Source organism: Petaurus breviceps, unplaced genomic scaffold, assembly GCF_028583685.1.
Source record: "Petaurus breviceps papuanus isolate PSGF00001 unplaced genomic scaffold, PetGlider_PUasm1.0 129, whole genome shotgun sequence".
Classification (NCBI taxonomy): domain Eukaryota; kingdom Metazoa; phylum Chordata; class Mammalia; order Diprotodontia; family Petauridae; genus Petaurus; species Petaurus breviceps.
The window spans coordinates 7,493,756-7,513,672 of NW_027185665.1; the positions used below are offsets into that span (position 1 = coordinate 7,493,756).

Genomic DNA, 19,917 nt, shown 5'->3' on the forward strand with positions numbered 1-19,917 from the left:
AGATTTTGAGTTCCAAATTTTTTTTCTCCCCATTCCCCAAGATGGCAGGCAGTTTGATAGAGGCTATATGTGTCCAGTCATATGAAACATATTTCCACATTAGTCATGTTGTGAAAGAAGAATCAGAACAAAAGGGGAAAATCCAAAAAAAGGAGAAAATAGTCTGCTCTGATCTTCACTCACACTCCGTAGTTCTTTTTCTGGATGGAGTTAGCATTTTCCATCATGAATGTTTCAGAATTGTCTGAGATCGTCGTATTTCTGAGAAGAGCAAAGTCTACCAAAGTTGAGCATTGCAAAATGTTGCTGTTACAATGTTCTCCTGGTTCTGTTCACTTCATTCAGCATTAGTTCTGAAGTCTGCCTGCTCATCATTTCTTATAGCACAATAGTATTCCGTTACATTCATATACCACGTCTTGTTCAGCCATTCCCCAATTGATGGGCATCCCCTCAGTTTCTAATTCTTGGCCACCATAAAAATTAGCTACCATAAATATTTTTGTACACGTGGGTTGTTTTCCCTTTTTTATCACTTCTTTGGGATACAAACCTAGTAGTGGTATTGCTGAATCAAAGCCTATTATGCAGTTTTACAGTCCTTTGGGCATAGTTCTAAATTGCTCTTCAGAATGGTTGGATCAGTTCACAACTCAAGCAACAATGCATTAGTGTTCTGGTTTACCCACATCTTCTCAGACATGTATCATTTTCTTTTTTTTTTTTTTCCATATTAGCCAGTCAGATAGGTGTGTGGTAGCACTTCAGTTGTTGTAATTTGCACTTCCCTTATCAGTAGTGATTTAGAGCCATGTAGTCAAATCTTAAGGCCTTTTCTCAGTCCTCTTCCTTGACCTGCAGCCTTTTACACTTTTGATAACTCTCTTTATACTGTAGATTTAGGAGATTAGGAAGCTATGAGAAGATACTGTCGTTGGTCCTGGAGTCAGGAAGATTTGAGTGTGCATCCTGTCTCAGAGACTTATTTGCTGTGTGCCCCTGGGAGCGCCTCAGTCTCAGTTTCATTCTCTGTAATATGGGGATAATAATAGTACCTCCCTTAGAGAGTTATGAGTATGCAAACATGTTGACTATTCTTTCTCACTGTCCTCTTTGGTAGATTTTCATGTGTTTCACCCCTGTTAATGGTGGGGTTCCATCCTAAACCCTCTTTTCGCTCTGTACTATCATGTTTGGTATTCACATCAGCTTTGTTAAATTATTGTCTCTTTGTAGATGATTCCCTGATCTATATTTCCAGCCTTTGTTTCTCCCCAGAGCCCCAATCATCCACCTGTCTTTTGGGTATCTCAAACTAAAAGTCATACCTTGTTCTTATCATTAGCCACGGTATTCTGTGTCTATATTTATGAATACTGAAATTCTTAAACTCTTAAACTCAGCATATCCAAAACAAATTGTCTTTACTCCCAAACCCACCCTTATTCCCAGCTTAACTATTTCCATTTTTCTTTTCACCCAGGCTCAACAACTTTGCATTCACACCACCTAACCAATTTACCTTTACATACATCCCCTTCTCTTCATACAGGTGCCACCCTAGTTCGGGCTCATATAACCTCTTGCCTAAGCTCAGTAACCTACTAATTTTTTTTCCTGTCTCAAGTCTCCACTTTGATTTTTGTTCCCCTCATCTCCTTTTCCCAAAGTGCAGGTCTGGCCATGTTGGCACACTACCTGGCAACTCTAGGGCCCTCTGTTACTTCAAGAAGCAACTATAAAGTCTTTTGCTATTAAAACCCTTTAAAACCTTTCTCCTTCTGACCTTTCCAGTCTTTCTACTCCTTACCTTCTGCCATACACTGTCATCCATCTCTTTGGGTCCACTTGTTCTTTGAACAGTATATTCCATCCTTTTCTTTGCCTCCTGGCTTCTTTCAGATTCCACTCTCTGCAAGAGACCTATCCTGGTTCATTCCATTCCTCAGTACCTTCATTCTGAATTTACTTTCCATCTACTTTACATATATGGCATCTATTGACATGTTGTCTTTCCCATCAGAATATGAGGTCCTTACACACAAGGATAATGTTTTTGTCTGTTTTTGTATTCCTAATATACTTAACATTCTTTGTATTCCTAATACTTAATGCAGTGCCTAGCAGGTAGTAAGTGCTTGATACTTGTTCATTGCTTGCTGGACCTTTTCAACATTGTTTTATTTATTTCATCATTTTTGTAAATTCCTGGGTGTAAGATAAAACCTCAGGGTTGTTTTGATTAGCATATTTTTTTAGTAATAGAGATTGGATGTTTTCTTTCCTATGATGATTAATAGTTTCCAGTTCTTTGGGGAATTTTTAAAGATCTTTTTTGACCATTCATTGGGAAATAAATATGCTTTTGGCAGTAAATATTTGTATTAGTATCCTATGTATCTTGGCTACCAAGACCTTTCTCCGAAATTATGCAAAGTCCCTTCCCCCCTTTACTTTCCTTATTCTTGTTATGTTAAATTTCTCTATACAAAAGGTTTTCAATTTCAGGTAATTGTAATTATTTTTTAATAGCCTTGTCGATTAAGCGTTCAACCCTAACTCATAACTGTGAGAATTATGCAGTCTGCCTTTAATTCCTTAATATCATCTTTCATGTTTATGTCATGTATTCGTTTTGAATTTTTTATGAAATGTGATCTAAGATGTTTTAAATCACATTTTTGCTAGAATACTTTCCAGTTTTCTGAGCATTTCTAGACAAATAAGGAGTAACTTTCCTAAAGAAACAGGGAATTTACTCAACACTAGGGTTATTGAATTCTGTTAATTTCTCTTTTTTCTTGTCTAGTCCTTTTTCTTTACCAGTACCAGGTGTTTTTTGGGATACTGTTTTATAATGTAGATTAAGATCTGGAAGTGCTGTTGCCCTTCATTTCTGCTATTTTTCATTAGCTCTTTTGTTTCTCCTAATTTTGTTATTATTTTGACTAACTCAAGTATTCTTTTGGTACTTTGAGATAGCACTAATTGAGCGAATTAATTTTGGTAGCATTGTCACTTTTCTTGTGTTTACCTGGCTCAGCCATGAGCATCTAATATAAGTTTATTTAAGATATATTTTGTTTTTGTAGCTGTTGGTAGGATAGGTTGTTAGATTATCTTAGATATTTTTGCATTTTGTAGCTATTCTGAGTGGAATTTCCCTTTCTGTTTTTGCCTCCTAAATTTTGTAAATACTGTGTAGAAATAGTGTTTTTTGTGGGTTTATTTTGTCCCCTGCAACTTTACTGATGCTATTAATTGTCTTATTTTTTTTTTTATAGATTCTTTAGGGTTTTTTCAGTAAACCATGATGACATCAGCTAGCATAGTTTTGCTTTTGCTAATCGTTATGCCTTTTGACTTCTTTATCTTCTTATTGCTATTGCTAGCGTTAAAAAAAATAATTCATTTTAGTTTTCAACATTCACTTCCATAAGATACTGGGTTTAAAATTTTCTTCCCTTCTCTCTCCTCACCCCTCCCCAAGATGACATGCAATCTGATATAGGCTCTATTTATACATTCATATTAAACATATTTTCACATTAGTCATGATATAAAGAAGGGTTAGAACTGGAGGAACCACAAGGAAGAAGAAAAAAACAAAACAAAAAAAAAGGAGGGCAAACTGTGCTTCCATTTGCATTCAGACTCTATAAAGTTCTTTCTCTGGATGTGGATTATTGCTAGCATTTCTAAAACTGTTTCAAATAATAGCAGAGAAATGAGCATTTTTGCTTTATTCCTGTATTTATTGGGAAAGCTTCTAGTGTTTGCCACCTTTTCATAGGAAATTTTATTTCATCATTTCCCCAAACTGCTCTTGTGAAGTTGATCTTTTTGAATGACATTGTAATATACTTAACTGTATACTTGATCCTGTTAAATTCGACTCATTCTATTCTGTTGTGATCCTTGACAATAAAAAAAAAGGGAAAAAAGAAGTAGGATTTTTAGAAAGAGTGTATTATTACAAATTATTATAAAGATTATTACAAATGATGTATACATTTCCTTTTAAAACTTATAATGAGAAGAATTGTGATACATTTTTTTTTTAATTTTTAAGGTTTTGGTATTAGATCTTTTCCCTAAAATCTCAATTTTTTTCCCCAGATGGATTTAATGCCCTTTATTAACAAAGCTGGATGTGAATGTCTTAACGAAAGTGATGAGCATGGATTTGATAACTGTTTACGCAAAGACCCTTCCTTCTTGGAATCTGACTGTGATGAACAGGTATTTAATGTTTAACTTAAAATTTGGAAGCAATACTAAGTGTTAAGGGATCTATGAGTAGAAATTTGATGAGTATTTAGAACTAAGAAAAGGAAACTTGCTCCCAACTCTTCAGTCTCAAATGTCTCTTCCCTGACATCATAAAACATAAAAGAGACAAACAAGTTTCCAGTCATTTTGTTCCTGGAAAGCTTGCCAGGAGTAGCTTCTGAGATTCTGGTCAAAGAAAGCACTTTAAAAAAATGTTTATTCATATCTTTTGTTTTTATATCCTTTAAAGTTCCTCCTATCCCTTGCTGGAGTTAATCCCTCATAGCAAAGAATAAAAAGAGAAAAAAACCAATTCAAGATAATTAACAGTTTGAAAAAGTATAACACACGATTTGCATGAGTTCATGAAAGATTTATCATACCTAGTTACTCATGTTCATGTTTTCTTATGGTGAGATATATTCCATTACATTGATATACCATAATTTGTTCAGCTGTTCCCTTAATTGATAGGTGCATATCTCATTTTCAGATTTTTTTCGACCACATGAAGTGTTTCTGTGAATATTGTAGTATGTAGAGGACCTGTTTCTGACTTTTTTGGTATATATGCTTAGTATTGGGATAGTCAAATGATTTATGAACAGTTGAGTTATTTTTCTTGGATAATATCAAAATATTTTTCAAAATAGTTAATTTACAGTTCCACCAATAGTATATGTGTTCCTGTCTTCCCACATTGCTTGTATTGCGAACTATTTACATATTTTATTATTATTATTATTACTTTGAGGGATATTAGGAGAAAATTGAAATGTTTTACATTTCTCTTTTTTCCAACTTTTTGGTGACTGAGAGATTTTTAATGTGAAAGTATGCATACCTATAGTAGTAATTTTTTTTTTGCCAGTCTTTGATATTTTATGTGAATTAAAGTGTTGGACTTTTTTTTCCTATCACTGCTTAAGCGTTTCTTGATGATGAAACTTTATATTTTCTTCACAGCTGCTTATTACTGTGGCTTTCAATCAGCCTGTTAAGCTTTATTCCATGAAATTTCAAGGGCCAGATAATGGTGAGTAAATATTGCCCTTCTTTAGACTGTTAGCTTTAAAATTTTTAGTTATTCAATTTTCTTAAATCTTTTGGCTAAGAAGAAGTACATGGGCATGAAGTGTTTGACATCTTTAATGACATGAACTGAGGAGTACTATTTACTGCTCACTACAGAAACTTTATTTTGCATTCAGAATTCTAGTATTGATTTTAAATCTGCTGGCGTGGCACATCTACCATAGTTGAGGTGGATAAAAAATTGGTTCAGCCTAAAAATAAACTTTAAACACATTCTTTATGATTTAATGTTGTTATAAAATTTTGATAGGTCATTGTGTTGAAATCAGGTTGCATTGTTTTTTAACAACAAACTCTATTTTCTTGAGCTAATCTATTTTTTTTTTTGCTCCCCAATGCCTAACACAGTGCTCTGCACATAGTATACATATTAAATGAATGCTTATTGAATGAACAAAATTCTGCTTCTTGAAATGAAGTGGTTAAGTTGATGATGAATAGTGAGCATGGACATTTATGATGGATTCAAGGAAATGGGATTTAAAAAAAATGGGAATATTTTAAAATTGGGGATTACAAAAGGGAAATATATTTGAAGTTAAATATTAATATTTTAAAGACTGAATCCAAGGCATGAAGATGCTAGGTGTTTGTTTAGTTTTTTTTTACTTTACTATTCTTTTGGATCCTTTGGTGGAAAGTTCTTTTCCTCCTCAATGATTTGAAAGACCAGTATAGAGGTGAAGTCTGTGGACTCCTCAGGATTCCAAATAGGCCTGATTTTAGCTTTGGAAACCTAGGTTATTAGAGGTAACAGTTCCTTAATCAATATGGCAACGTATTCTGCGTGATAATAGATAAGGTGAATAGTTAGCACATATTTAAGACTTTTCAGTAATAAGAAATAATTACTTGTTTTGAGATTATTAGATATTAAAGTTAGGGAAGAAAGGAAATTTTGACCATCATATAATTCCAGAATTGAAAGGATTCAACCTTTTTGAGCAAACAGATAATTTCTCAGTTCTGAGGAGTTAGCTGGTTAAAGTGACCTTATTTTTTTTTTAAAGCTGATTGAATTTCAAGTTATTCTCCAAATGTCAGCTTATATTTTTCTCTCTTTTTAGATATTTTGTCTACAAAACTGTACCATTTGAAGTTGGTTTATAAATTTGAAACACTTAAAAAATTCTATAGAAAATTTTTTTCAAGACAGATATTGCTTTCCTGCTTTTAGGGTCTTGATTATTTTATTTCATTAGGCCTTAGTTTCCTTTTCTGTAAAATGGTATTGAATTAGATCTCCAAAGTCCCTTTTAGTTCTAAAGTTTATGACCTTTAAGGATCCTTTATCATCCTAGTTTCTGATTCTTCCATCCAAATTTAAGTATTTTTGTATGCCCTGAAAGTTAGGGCGAATTGTTAATGTTGATATCCCATTGAAATTGAAAATATCCCCAAAATTAAATTTGGCGACTTTCTTATTTCAAGGCCCTCTTACTCATATGTCTCCACTTATATCACTTTTTAAATCTTAGGATCTGAATAATTATTGGGTGTTAGCAGAATATATAAAGATTTCCCTAGAAAGTTCCTCATCTGGAGGTTTAAAAAATGTGTTGTTTCTTTCTTTTTTTTTAATAGGTCAGGGTCCTAAATATATAAAAATCTTTATCAATCTACCCCGATCAATGGATTTTGAAGAGGCAGAAAGAAGCGAACCAACCCAAGCCCTGGAGCTAACACAAGATGACATTAAAGAAGATGGTATTGTCCAGCTTCGTTATGTTAAATTCCAAAATGTTAACAGTGTAACTGTAAGTAATATTTCATGAAAGCATCAAAAAAATTTGTTAATGACAGTTCATTTTTAAATATAGTGATTCTAAAATCAACTTACGTAACTAGTCAGTCACATTTAGTGACTTCCTTTCTTATATATACTAAGCTAATTTAATTTTTCTCTTTTAAACTTGTGGATTCCTCTGCCACCCTCAAAAATATAGGCAGTATTGGTTGGGGGAGAAATTATGGACTAGCCAGTTTTTCAGGTTTTGAAATGTCATAAAATACATGTGAAAAATGTTGGCTTAACTTGAATCAACCTTTTAAAAAAGTAAATTATTTAAAGATATATTTAATTCTTTAAAATTTTTAAAATTTCTGTGTAGCTATAGAAAGCAGAAGTAGGGCTAGTGGGTATGAATTATAGGGAGACTGATATAAAACTTTTAACAATTAGAGCTCTCTATTTAATCTTATTAAGTAGTAAGCTTTTCAGAATTGGAGATTCCTTCTGGAGACTGTATGATCAGTTATCAACAGTGTTGCAGAGGCAGCTCTGATACCAGTAGACTTTATAGCAACTTTTTTTTTTTGCTTTTTGTGGGGGGTGGGCAGTTGGGGTTAAGTGACTTGCCCAAGGTTACATAGCTATTTTTTGTGTTAAGTGTCTGAGGCCGGGTTTGAACTCAGGTCCTCCTGACTTCAGGGCCGGTGCTCTATTCACTGCACCACCTAGCCACCCCCCGACCAGTAGACTTTGAAAAGAGTGCAAAGAATCCTGGACACTTAATATAGGCAACTAGATAGTGCAGTGAATAGAGCCCTGGGCTTATATTCAGGAAGAGTTGAGTTAAAATCTGACTTTAGGCACTTATTAGCTGTGTGACCTTGGGCAAGTCACTTAACCTTGTTTGCCTATTTCTTTATCTGTCAAATGGGAATGACCTCTTAGCGTTGTTGTGAAGATCAAATGTGAAGTACTTATTAGCACTTAGTATGTGTCTGGCACATAGTAGGCCCTGTATAAATGCTGGCTTCTGCTATAACTACAGCTGCTACTACTATCATTTTCTGGGCAAGTCACCTAAAGAAATCTTCCTGATTTTCAGTTTTGTTATCTGTAGTATTTTTATGGTTATGTATGAGAAAAATTAGGTAATTAGATAAAAGAAAGAAAAAGGAATTAATAACAAAAAATCCCCAAATTAGAGAACAGGAATAAATGAGAGCCTATGGGAATTGGGTTGCCTTAAAGTAGATTTAAAAAATAACTGAAGGGACAAAGTCCTGACTTTAAAAAGGAATGGGGAACAGCTTGGTGGTACATTGGAGAGAGCACTGAAATCAGGATGACCTGAATTCAAATTTGACCCCAGATACTTATTAACAATGTGACCTTGAACAAGTCACCTAACCCTTGATGGCCTACCTTTCCCCCTCCCCCCCAAAAAAGAAAAAGGAATAGGAACCCCCCCAAAAAGCTATTAGAAACAAATGGAGGGAAATATAAACCTAACATAATTTTAAATGTGAATGGATTAAATAATTCAGTATAATGAGAGTGCTAGATTGAATAAGCAAAAAGATCTCACAATCCTTTGCTTACAAGAAGAAATAAAGCTGAAAAAGAAAGACATACATAGAAATAAGGTGGTGTAACAAAATCTACTATATATCAGGTGAATCCAAAAAAGAAGCAGAAGTTGGAAGTGTCAAAGAAAAAGCAAAAAATTCACAACAGTTAGATGTAAACCTTTCAGCAGAAGGGGGCGTCCTATGTTGGCTTGGAGCTGTACCTCCCTCCAAGGTCTTTTTGAACTTCTGTGATATATTCTTGCCCATAATAGAAACAGTTGTTTTCCTCAGTACCTGTTTGTGGCCCAGGATATGTCAGGAGAGTACCCCCAAGCCCAGGATTCTTTAGGATGAGATTCCTGCTCTGTTAGCTCTTTTTGTTTGATACACCCTGTAGTTGTTAGATGAAGTGTATGTGAAGGGAGTTGGAGAGTAGATGAGGCCTTCAACGACTTGCACATGTGATTGATATAGGTTCTGTAGTTTTCTGACTATTTTTGCCCTTTGGGAGATAAACTTCCTTGTATAAAGTGAGAAAGTAAGCTAATGTAAAAAAATAAGACTGGTCTTGTCCTATCAGTTAATATTTTTCAGGTAATGTTTTTTTTTTTCCTAAATGTCTTAAAAAGCTTAAATATCAGGCAGCACAGGATTTAGAACAAGGAGGACAGGGATCCTTTCTGAGGCATCTGAAGAGTTACATTTTTTATCAGTTAAATTCAGCAAGTATTTAAGCACCTCTTATATGCCAGTCCACACTGAAACGCCTGAATGGCAACAGTATGCCAGGCATTGTGTTAGGTGCTGTGGACACAAAGACAAAGATGAAAATAGCCCCTGCCTTCAAGGAGATGACATTTGACATGAAACTTTCAACAGTGGGTTCTGAAGACATCAGAAATTCTGCCATTCCATCAACAGTTATGTTTTCTTATTAAGGCATGAGACTTTGCTGTCTGTGTGTGTGTGTGTCTGTGTCTGTGTGTGTCTGTGTCTGTGTCTGTCTGTCTGTCTGTCTGTCTCACACTGTCTGAATGCCAGGGTAGGGAACTAGAAGAGCTAAGTGAATGAAAGTCAGGGTATAAGAAGACCCTTGAAAGGTACAGTCATAGGAACTCATTCTTTAAATTTCACTTCTGTTCTTTAATTCCATTTACTTTTACCTGTAATACAATTTACATATAACCTCAAAGAAATTATATAGTAAGTATAAAAAAAAATCTAGCTTGTTGCATGTTTGTCAAAAATTCATTGGTAAATGTAGATGTCAAAAACTCTTTTTCTTCTTTATTTTAGTTATTTGTTCAGTCCAATCAGGGTGAAGAAGAAACAACAAGAATTTCATATTTTACATTTATTGGTACTCCAGTTCAAGCAACAAATATGAATGACTTCAAACGAGTAAGTTTACTCAAAATAACAATTTCCTAGAGGAAATGTAAAGCCTAAAGATTATTCTTTAAAGAAAACGTATGCACGTTTTATTTTGTTACTGTTAAGTGATATCTATGATCATCTATGCTGGAACAATGTGAAATTTGAGTTTCCACGTAGGGATTAAAGTTATATTACCAAATGAGATGCATCTTCTCATCAGCTAAAAGGCACTTTACTGGAATTAGTGGCTGTATTTTTAACACTAGTTCTTTTTGGTACACTGGGTATTAGATAATGGCACTTTAGACAAGTTATAGGGGAAATGATAGAAAGGTGGGTGGCATTAATATCACTAGTATTTGGAGCTTAAAGGAGTTGGCATAAATGGAATATTTGACTGCCAAGTAGTAGCACCTTGTAGTGAACTTGTAGTGCCCCTTAAAGGGCAGGGCAGTGGTACAGAGATTTCGATTGTTGTTTTATTTAAAGATGTATTTTAAAAACAAAGCACTTTGAGGAATTTGCTGTATAGAAATACTGCAATTCAAAAAGAAAAGTGAATTGAGTGTATTTCACAAGATGGAACTTTATAATAATCTGATTTTCAAATATTATAGTATTTTTTTTAACCTTTTTTGGGGGAGGGCAATTGGGATTAAGTGACTTGCCCAAGGTCACGCAGCTAGTTTTTGTGTTAAGTTTCTGAGGCTGGATTTGAACTCACGTCTTCCTGACTCCAGGGCCAGTGCTCTATTCACTGCACCACCTAGCTGACCCAGTAGTATTTATTCTTAATATAAAAAGACAATTTATATTTTAATATCAACTGACCTTTATTGAGAACTCAATATATGTGGTAGCTTTGGAGGTCTAGGGTTTGATGCTTTAAATAGAAGTTTTTTCTAGGACTGATATCCTCCCAGTCTGGAGCACACATACATCACTCCATTATAAGAAAACTATTCATTGTTGATACCAATAGACCAGTAGCTACTTCAAGTTTAGGATTCTAGAAGCATAGAAACTGGTTATCACCAGAAGTATTGTAAGATCTGAATTCATCTATTCCATCAAAAACGTTTATTAAGTACCTATCGTGTGCCAGGCCCTAGCACTATAAATGAGGCATTCTTTGGCATTAAGGAGCATATCTAATTTACAGATTAAGTATTTAGGGCATATATAAAATAAATACCTGTAACTGGGGTGGGGACTAACAACCAGGAATCAGTCAAGCTCTCTGGAAGGAAGGAGGTAAACTGAGCCTTGAAGGGGCTGGTTCCAAAGAATGGAGGTGAGGAAGCCAGTTTGGGAGTGAGGGATGCTCATATCCTTTACTGTAAATAGTTCTATTGAATCACATGTTCGTTATAAAACTGAAAACAATGATAAATATCAGCTGGGTTTGGATGAAAAGCCGTGGGATATTGGAAAGAGTGCTAAATTTGAGGTCAGAGGGCTTGGATTAAAATCTCAGCTCTGCTTGGGACGAGTCATTTACCTGCCTGGACCTCATTTTTATCTGAAAAATGAGGTTTGCATTAGATGAATCTATAAGTAAGTCTATGATCAAATTAAATTCCTAAGTATTGTCATAGTTCAAAGCATGATTAACTTTCTGGAACTATTTTATCATCTCAAACAGGAATAACTATATGCCTAGATACATTGAATAAAATGGAATGGTCACAAAATAATTGTTGCCAGTGGGGGAAATTTTGGTGAGAACAAAAAACCCAAACAAACCAGTTCTCAGTTGACTGACTGCTGTTAAGTCTCAAATGGCACTTTGTTTAAACAGGTCTTAGCTGTGCTGTGCCTCATCTGTTCCCTGTTCCCCTAAAGTCCTTGCTTATAATCACTTTGCAGGTTATTAGTAACCCTGCAAAAGGCTTAAATTTGTTTCTGTTTTTCTAGTTTTCTGACTCTAGCCCCATGTAATTGTTCCTCATCCCTCACCACAATTTTTTTTTAGGCAGTTGGGGTTAAGTAACTTGCTCAAAGTTACATGGCCAGTTATTTTGTGTGGTGCCAAGTATCTGAGGCCGGAACCGATCCCCGGGGCCGGCGCTCTTACTCACTGCGCCACCTGGCTGCCCCCCCTCCCCCTCAATTTATACTAACATTGACTTCAAAGATTTTTTATGTATATTCACACATAAACTTCATATATACCTTTTAACCTTTCATCTCCCATCTTACCATACTCATTTTCCTTGTATTTATTACAGTCTTCTTCTGGTCTTTATGCATTTACTTTCATTGTCCCTCACACGTAATCTAGTCGCCTTTATTTTCACTTGGCAAATCAATATCATTCTCTTTTTTTTAAGACCATGTAGGACCTGCCTCTTTCAGGATGGCCAACAAGGTGTTACAAGTATTCTGTCCTCAACCTGTGTGCTTATTTATTGTAGTACTTTGCTATATAATTGTCTCATTAACTTAATGTTTTTGTTATTGAAATTATTTTATATTCTGCATTTTTTTCTTATGTTTTACTTCTCCATTCCTGTTCTTTTAGTATAACAAGTTGAGCTCATAAGAATTGACTTGCCTGGGGCTGCCAGGTGGCTCAGCAAGTAAGAGCACCAGCTCCATTGTCGGGATGACTTGGGGATTGAATCCGGGCTTAGACACTTAGCACCCACCCAGAAACACCTGGCAGTGTAACCTTGAGCAAGTTACTTAACTCCAATTGCTTAGGGGCGGCCAGGTGGCTCAGGAAGTAAGAGCACCAGCTCCAGTGTTGGGATGACCTGGGGATCAAATCCGAGCTCAGATACTTACTTAGCTCCACACCCAGAAATAACTGGCCGTGTAACCTTGAGCAAGTTACTTAAGCCTGATTGCTTAAAAAAAAAAAAGAGTTGATTGCCTATTTGCCCTTACTAAATATTACATGTACTTTTTTTTTTCCTTTTGGAGGCCTGCAGTAATTTTTTTTTCTTATTGTAATTATTTATTTTGTTGTATTTAGCAAAGATTTTTCAGTGGTATATACAATATCAGTTCAGTTGGTTGAAAGCAAAAAATCAGTCAAAAAGTAGGGATTTTATGATACTCATTTTGAGTTTTTCTTTAGAATTGATAGTTGACATTCTATAGAGTAAGAAATGCTTATGTTTTAAATATGAGTTCTATTATGAAACTTAGCACCTACTCTTTACATAACTATTTAACTACTGGAAATAAAAATGAAATCTAAAACACATTTCCTGTTAGCTAAAAGAATTCTGGTCTAGTCTAGTTAGGGAGGCAGAGGTATAAATACTTGGAAAGTTAAATAAGACATTTGGAAAGTTACCCAACCAGTGGTAGTGAAAGAAATGTCACAAAGGTACTACAAGATTGGCATAGGGACCAGTCAGTAGTAGCATAGGCAACCAGTGCTGTAAGTTCAGAAGAGAGAAAGGTTCTCTGGAAAGTCTTCATGGCAAGGTAGTGGGACTTCAGCCAAGCTGTTTAGTTGTGATTGGAGGGAGACCATGTCATTCATTCAACAAATATTTGTGTGCTTGCAAAAGCACTGGAGGAGATAGACAAGCAGCAGCCCCTGCCCCATGGGCTTTTATAAATTGGAATAAATGGCATGGGCAAAGGCATAGAATCAGGAAAACATGAGGTTTGCTGACAAGGCCAGAAGTACAACATTCTTTTCTCTTCCTTGTTTACTTAATCAAATTTAAATGGACTTCTGGATAAAACTTTTTTTTTTTTTCAGATCAAGTTAAAATTAACCTAGGCAGTTCTGTTCAGTATAGTGAAGAAATATTTGGTGTGTAGTGGAGCAAATGGCAGTGAATATTTTGTTATAAAACTTTTGAAGAGCAGAAAAAAGAATCTTTTAGCTTTATTATCTTTGGGGTGGGGGAGAGAATTGACTCTCATTGTATTGTTGACGTATCTTTAAGATGACTGAAGTTCAGGTAATGCTAAAGGATATGTATTGGAATATGAACTGAATTTTTTACCTTAGAACTCTCTTTTCTCCCGTCATGTGATTTCTTGGGCTGCATAAGAATTGATTTAAAATGGGTAAAATTACCATTATTGATTATAAATTGGATTGTTGCAGTAGGCATTACAATTAGTTTTTATTATGTATCCAGAGAGGCAGGATCGTTTTACGAATTTAAACTTGAGGGAAAAATAAAATATAAAATGTCCAGTGTTATATAGTATGACAAGCTTGTGGTCTAAAGTCTGGAGAGTGGGGGTTTTTTGGTGCTAAAATACGCCATTTTTGTAGATTGCTTTGTTTTGCTACTTTTTATTAAAACGAATAATTGTAATTGTCTTTAAATGAGCAAAAAATAGGTATTTCAAAATGAGCAAAGATGTAGCACTTCTTCTGTCTCTATTTCTGTGTGGGAATGACACTCATATAAAAAGCCACACAGGTTTTTTTTTTTTTACTGTAATGAAACTCTACTTCCCCGTATACTCTAAATTGGCCACTCACATTTGCCAGCTATTTTCGTAACACTTTTGTCTGTTTATTTTTCAGCTGATTAATCCAACTCAAATGAACTAAAAACACAGAAGATTTTTTTAAATGAATATAAAGATTGATCTTGTCCCACTCTGCTCCCCTCCTTGCTTCTCTGCTCATCTAGCACCTGTCTGCCCTCACCCTTTCCACAGCATCACCTTTGCTGGTGCAAGAGCCTTCTCTACAGCTCCTCTCATCTGGATCAGCCTTTTTGTATCCATATTTCATCAACCATCTCTCTTCAATTCCCACCTTAGTAATTTCTCTCACTTGGGCTATTAATTTGGTTTTCTTTACAACTAAGTGCTTTTATTTATTCACCATACCATATGTCTTATACTGCTTTCTGTTAATTTTTAATTTTCTGCTGTTTTGTACTTAATTTCATAAAGCATTTTTAAGAAGTTGTACTTTGAATAGCAATTTGAAATACAATTCTACTTAATTTTTACATTTGCTAAATTAATGTGATATGAAATTATCAGGCCTGAAGGCTGCTGAAGTTTTTGTTTTAGGATATCATATACCCTTTAGTTGCTTTCATTTAGCAAATTAAACATTGCTTAACCCATGATAGCATTTTCAGGTTCTTTTGTACTCTCATGATGTTTTCGGTAGGCCTTGAGGGTTGGAGAAGGGTGGGAGCAGAGGGGGTGCAAGCTACCTCATTTCTGATTGATTTTGTATCCTGATAGATCAGAAGGCTTTTAAGAGTTACTTCTTTTTTGTTTTTTATTTAACTTATGTGTGTTTTAAACTTAAGGAATTTAGATTGAAGATGCATTGTTTATCAGCAAAACAGAAAGCTCAGGCCCAGATGATAGGATAGGGGTAAATATTAAAATAGAAGGCAGTCTGAATTTTTTCCAAAAAATGAAATCTTTAGCACCCAGTATTGATGTACCCTAGATGCTATTGGTCAGTGGAGTGATGTATGGACTCAGAGAAGGAGAAAAGATGCTTAGGGCTTGGGGGTGGGAAATCCCAATGTACTGGTGTGCTTAATTTCTTTTTTTTACAGAGAATACACATTGGCAAGTTGAGAGGTATCAACCTGTGAAACCAGTATGCAGATTTGTATCTTCACTGTTACACATCTGCTAACATTTTAATATTTAATATATTAGTGAGGGTTTTTTTGGTTTTGTTGTTTGCATAATCCAAAAGCTCACTGTTGTGCTTGTTGCCACAATAATACAAGTAAAGAATAGATGCTTTTAATCATCTGTTTAAAAATTTCGTGATAGAATTTAATCTCTTTCATTGCCTCAATAGTTCTTAAACACTCTTTACTTCTTTCCCCATTTCCTGTTCTTAAAACTTTGTATGCTACTATTAGTTTTTAAAGTTTCTTGATGTAGTTCTTTCTGGAATTAAAAGTCTGGTTTTGTTAGTCAGTAGAATAATTTCCCCTTTGTAGTATAAAAGCCTGCTCTTAGAGTCCTAGAATGGTAAATCCGAGGGGGGATCTTAGAGATCATCCAGTCTGTCCCCTAAACCTGTCAAATGACCTTTGAAGCAATGGATGGCATTCTGAACTTAGTCCCTCACTGTGTTAGGCTGAGCCATATTCGCTGCCTTTTAGATTTATCATATATAGGGTATCTCAAAAGTCTTGAATGCAACTTTAAGCTTTTAAAGCCTACTGTGATAAGAAATAAAGTTACTGTTTAATAGCTTAAAACTACACTTAAGATTTTTGGAACAGCCTATATAGTGCTGATTTGGCATGAATGTTGCATGATACAAAGCTTCTGTTGTCAGGAGACAGTTTGTAAGTGGTGAGTTGTAGTGTGTTTTTATTTTCACTTATTTCTGCTGTTGAAATGCAGTTTTCTTTGATTGTAGACTTTTAGGATTAAGTGCTATTAGGATGTAAATGTTATATTTTAATTCAGAGATAAAATTCTAAATTTTTTTGGGAGAAACTATGTTCTACTTAACATTTTTAGAATTTTATAAGTTTATTGAAACCAGTATGCCAGATCCAACTGAAAACAACTAAATCTATTAGAAAAGTGTGTATTAAGGAAAATAGCATCTCTCCCTGCTGCAGAAATTAGTTGTTTTTGATCGTCTTTTTATTGCATGTTTGTACATTGTAGAAGAATTTAGAAACCTGTCAACAGCATGAAGAGATGGATTTAGCATACTGTTAACTTCAAACTTTTTTCAATAGGCACTTAATTAAAATTTTTTTTAATAGTATGGAAAATGTGTTCTGCTTCACTCATATAGGAGCTTTTTTGTTTTGTTAACTTTTCTAAATTGTCAACCTTGCTTGGAAAGCTGTGTGGAAAAGCCAGAAAAAGCCTGCATGTCTTCCATTTATTTCTTGGCAGTCTTGGAAACCTAGTGACTGGGGGTCACAATTTGCTCCATCATTGAAAATAGATTGCATGCCAAAAAGATGCAGTGATAAAAATGCTGGTGGTTTTTTTTTTTGTGTGTGTGTGGGGTGTACGGGGGGTGTTTTGTTTGTATTTTTAAAATACTACATTTCCAAATCAAATATGCATTGAGTTACTTTTCTTTTTTTTTTTTCTAGGTAGTTGGTAAGAAAGGAGAAAGCCATTAAGATTCAGAAGACACTGGAAAGACCTTATTGCAATCAAAATGGATCTTCACTTTATCTCCGGCTCCTGGATAATTGCTTGACCCTAGCCAGAGACTGTCAATGTTTCCTTTAATGCCATTACCAATAAATCATTGCTTTTGTTCACATGGTTTCACTAGTGTTTCTATTGTAATCTTGATACGTGTATTTGTAAATAAAAGTCATTACTTTTGCCAAATTTAATTTTTGTCATTTTAAGTATGTAAGAATTTTTACTTTCCATTAGTTTTGAAATTTTCTGGCTGCTGATTTTAGGAGACTTAATATATCCAGTGTTATACTGGCTGACAGTTAAATTTCTAAAGCTGAGAAACTGTCAAAATTAAGGGTTATCTGTTTTTGAGAAAATATCAATTTAATACAATAGATATTTGAAATGCAAGGGACTGGGAAGAATGGATTTTGACGTGCCCATGTTTGTATTATGTAATATTTTTCTTAACACTTGGTTATCTGGGGAAATAGGAATTTTACATGATCTTTTGCATAGACTTAAGATTCAACTGTCTACAAATGTTACTTGCAAACTATTAGATAATAGGACTGAAAATTTCTAGGTCTCATCATTTACCATATCAAGATTTTTATGCCTTCTGAATCATTTGTGAGTCACCATTTCATTTATTGTGGCTATATGGACATTAATCATTAGGTAAATATATAGTATTTGAAATTAAAAGTCTTTTAGTGTCATTAAATAAAGTTATTTCTGTTATTTCATTCATTTAACAAATATTCATTGTGTTCACTGCCTAATACACGATGCAGATGTAAAGATGATGGTTCAGGGGTAAAATACAAAAGGGAAGAGGAGTGTGGCTGGAATCGTAAAATATGTGTATTCACTTGAAGGATGCTTCAGAAACAATGTGGAGAACTGGGGCAGGTGTCTCTGAGGAGCCAAGGGCTGATGTCATCTTGAGCTGTAACCTTAAAGCCTGACTACATTTACTTTAAAAATATCCCTGAATATTTTAAAAATTGAATGACTATATAAGAATACACACGGCGCGTATAATTGTATAGTTAAAATAACTGAGTAATGTCAGTCTGGCTTTTGAGGATGTGTGTCTAGGAAGAGAGTAGAGATTCTGTTTTGTCTAGAAATAGGTTTGATTTTGGCTTTGGGAGACGAATGATATGTTTAAATATATAGCTTTCTGGGTGTAAATCACGCAGAAAGCCGAACGTTTCATGAAACACATGTACCAGGAAGAGTTTCTCATTTTGATGTACTGTTGCACATTAAATGGACTGTAGTGATGCCTTTATTTCTTATGTACCTCCTAGCGGCGTTGCCTTGGGTAAAGTAGAGGCAGAGAGCCAAGAGATATAAGATTATATGTCGAGAATCTCCAGTGAATCCCTTCGGAAGTTTAGGGCAAGGCGAAGAGTCAGAGCTATTTCTGTTGGAGCTTTGTACACAACTACCTTTTTGGGTGATTGTTAAAGTGCCTCATCTTACATACTGCGATTGCTGACCTCATACTATTTATACTTGACGATTTGATAACCCAGCGATAGTGATTTTTCATATTTGTAAAGGATTGGACATGAGACCTATATTGTTTATGTAACTTTTCTATAAAATTGGTTACAATATACAAATCTTCCATAATACAAATTGTAAATAGTTTTAAATGAATGTTTATAGGTAACTGTAAAATGTTTCACTTAATGGGGAGTTTTAATACTACAAATAAACATGTCTTCTTGACATAACTTAAAGTACCAAGCTGAAATCCTGATGTTTTCTCATGCTAAGAGAGTAAAATCTAAAGGGCATTTGGAATTGCCTATAGGAATAAAAGTTGCTTTGGGAAAATACAGCCATAATAATTTTAACTAAAGCTCATTTGAACAACTTGCCCATTAAACAGAAAACTTTCTCAAGGAAGTTAGCTGTAGAACTAAAATTTTTAGTTAGGAATAGTGAAACCTCTCTAGCATTGGGGAAAACTTGATATTCTTTCATTAGATTTTGATGTTATGGCTCAATAAATTGTTTTTTGTTTTTACATTTGATTCATCTTTTCTAATTTAAAATAAATTCTGTCTGGGTTCTGATTGATAATCCTACACTTCTCCCAGGTGACTTATGTCTTGTCTTAAGTTCTTAGTCTGAAGAGTATATCACTTCTCTGTAAGAATATGCTGTGTATTGTACACAGTAGCAACATAAGAAACTGCCTACCAAGTGCATTGATTAGTTCCTGCCTTTGTAGAACTTAGGGCTGCAGTTACTTTACTACTACCCTAAACCTGATACTAGAACTTGAACATTCATAATATGTGAACAGGTGCGTAATATAGTTGTCACTTGTCCATTGATAATATGACCAAAACATTGAAAATGAGTTACTTATTTAAAACTTGAATATGCCTGTGTTATCTTTAAAGTGGAAAAAAATGGCATTTATACATGCTGCTTGCTATTGAGAAGAGGGAGCTGGACTAGGTTTCTGATGTAATTCTCTGATCCCTATTGATCACATTTGAGGAATATTTAACAGGTTTTTCTTGCTGTGTAAATTAGAGTTAATGGATAATTAAAATTTATATGGCATCTGCCTTGGTAGTTCTTTTGGAGAGGAAAAAAAAAGCTGACATTTTGCCTATTAGAATTATTCATTTATTAAGTTATATAGTAGAAGCGGAGAAAAATCTATTAGGAAATTTCACTACATATAGTACTGAGGAAAAATATTGAAGGAATAAGAAAAAGTTTTCAACTTCCTGTGTTTACAATTATGATATGAAA

At 34.5% G+C, this 19,917-nt stretch overlaps 1 protein-coding gene across 2 annotated transcripts in view; it reads left to right on the forward strand.

Moving 5' to 3' along the window:
- LOC138173266 (thioredoxin-like protein 1) overlaps window positions 1-17,889 on the forward strand; it is a 48,788-nt gene extending 30,899 nt beyond the window's left edge. The window contains exons 4-8 of one of the 2 annotated variants that reach the window (XM_069103262.1): window positions 4,120-4,242; window positions 5,239-5,308; window positions 6,952-7,124; window positions 9,964-10,068; window positions 14,555-15,111. In XM_069103262.1, the coding sequence (XP_068959363.1) occupies window positions 4,120-4,242; window positions 5,239-5,308; window positions 6,952-7,124; window positions 9,964-10,068; window positions 14,555-14,581 (498 nt within the window). In that variant the 3' untranslated portion in view covers window positions 14,582-15,111. Of the gene's footprint in view, window positions 1-4,119; window positions 4,243-5,238; window positions 5,309-6,951; window positions 7,125-9,963; window positions 10,069-14,554; window positions 15,112-17,087 lie in introns of those variants that run through there. The other variant, XM_069103253.1, reaches the window with a different exon arrangement.
- The last annotated feature ends 2,028 nt before the right edge of the window (window positions 17,890-19,917 follow it).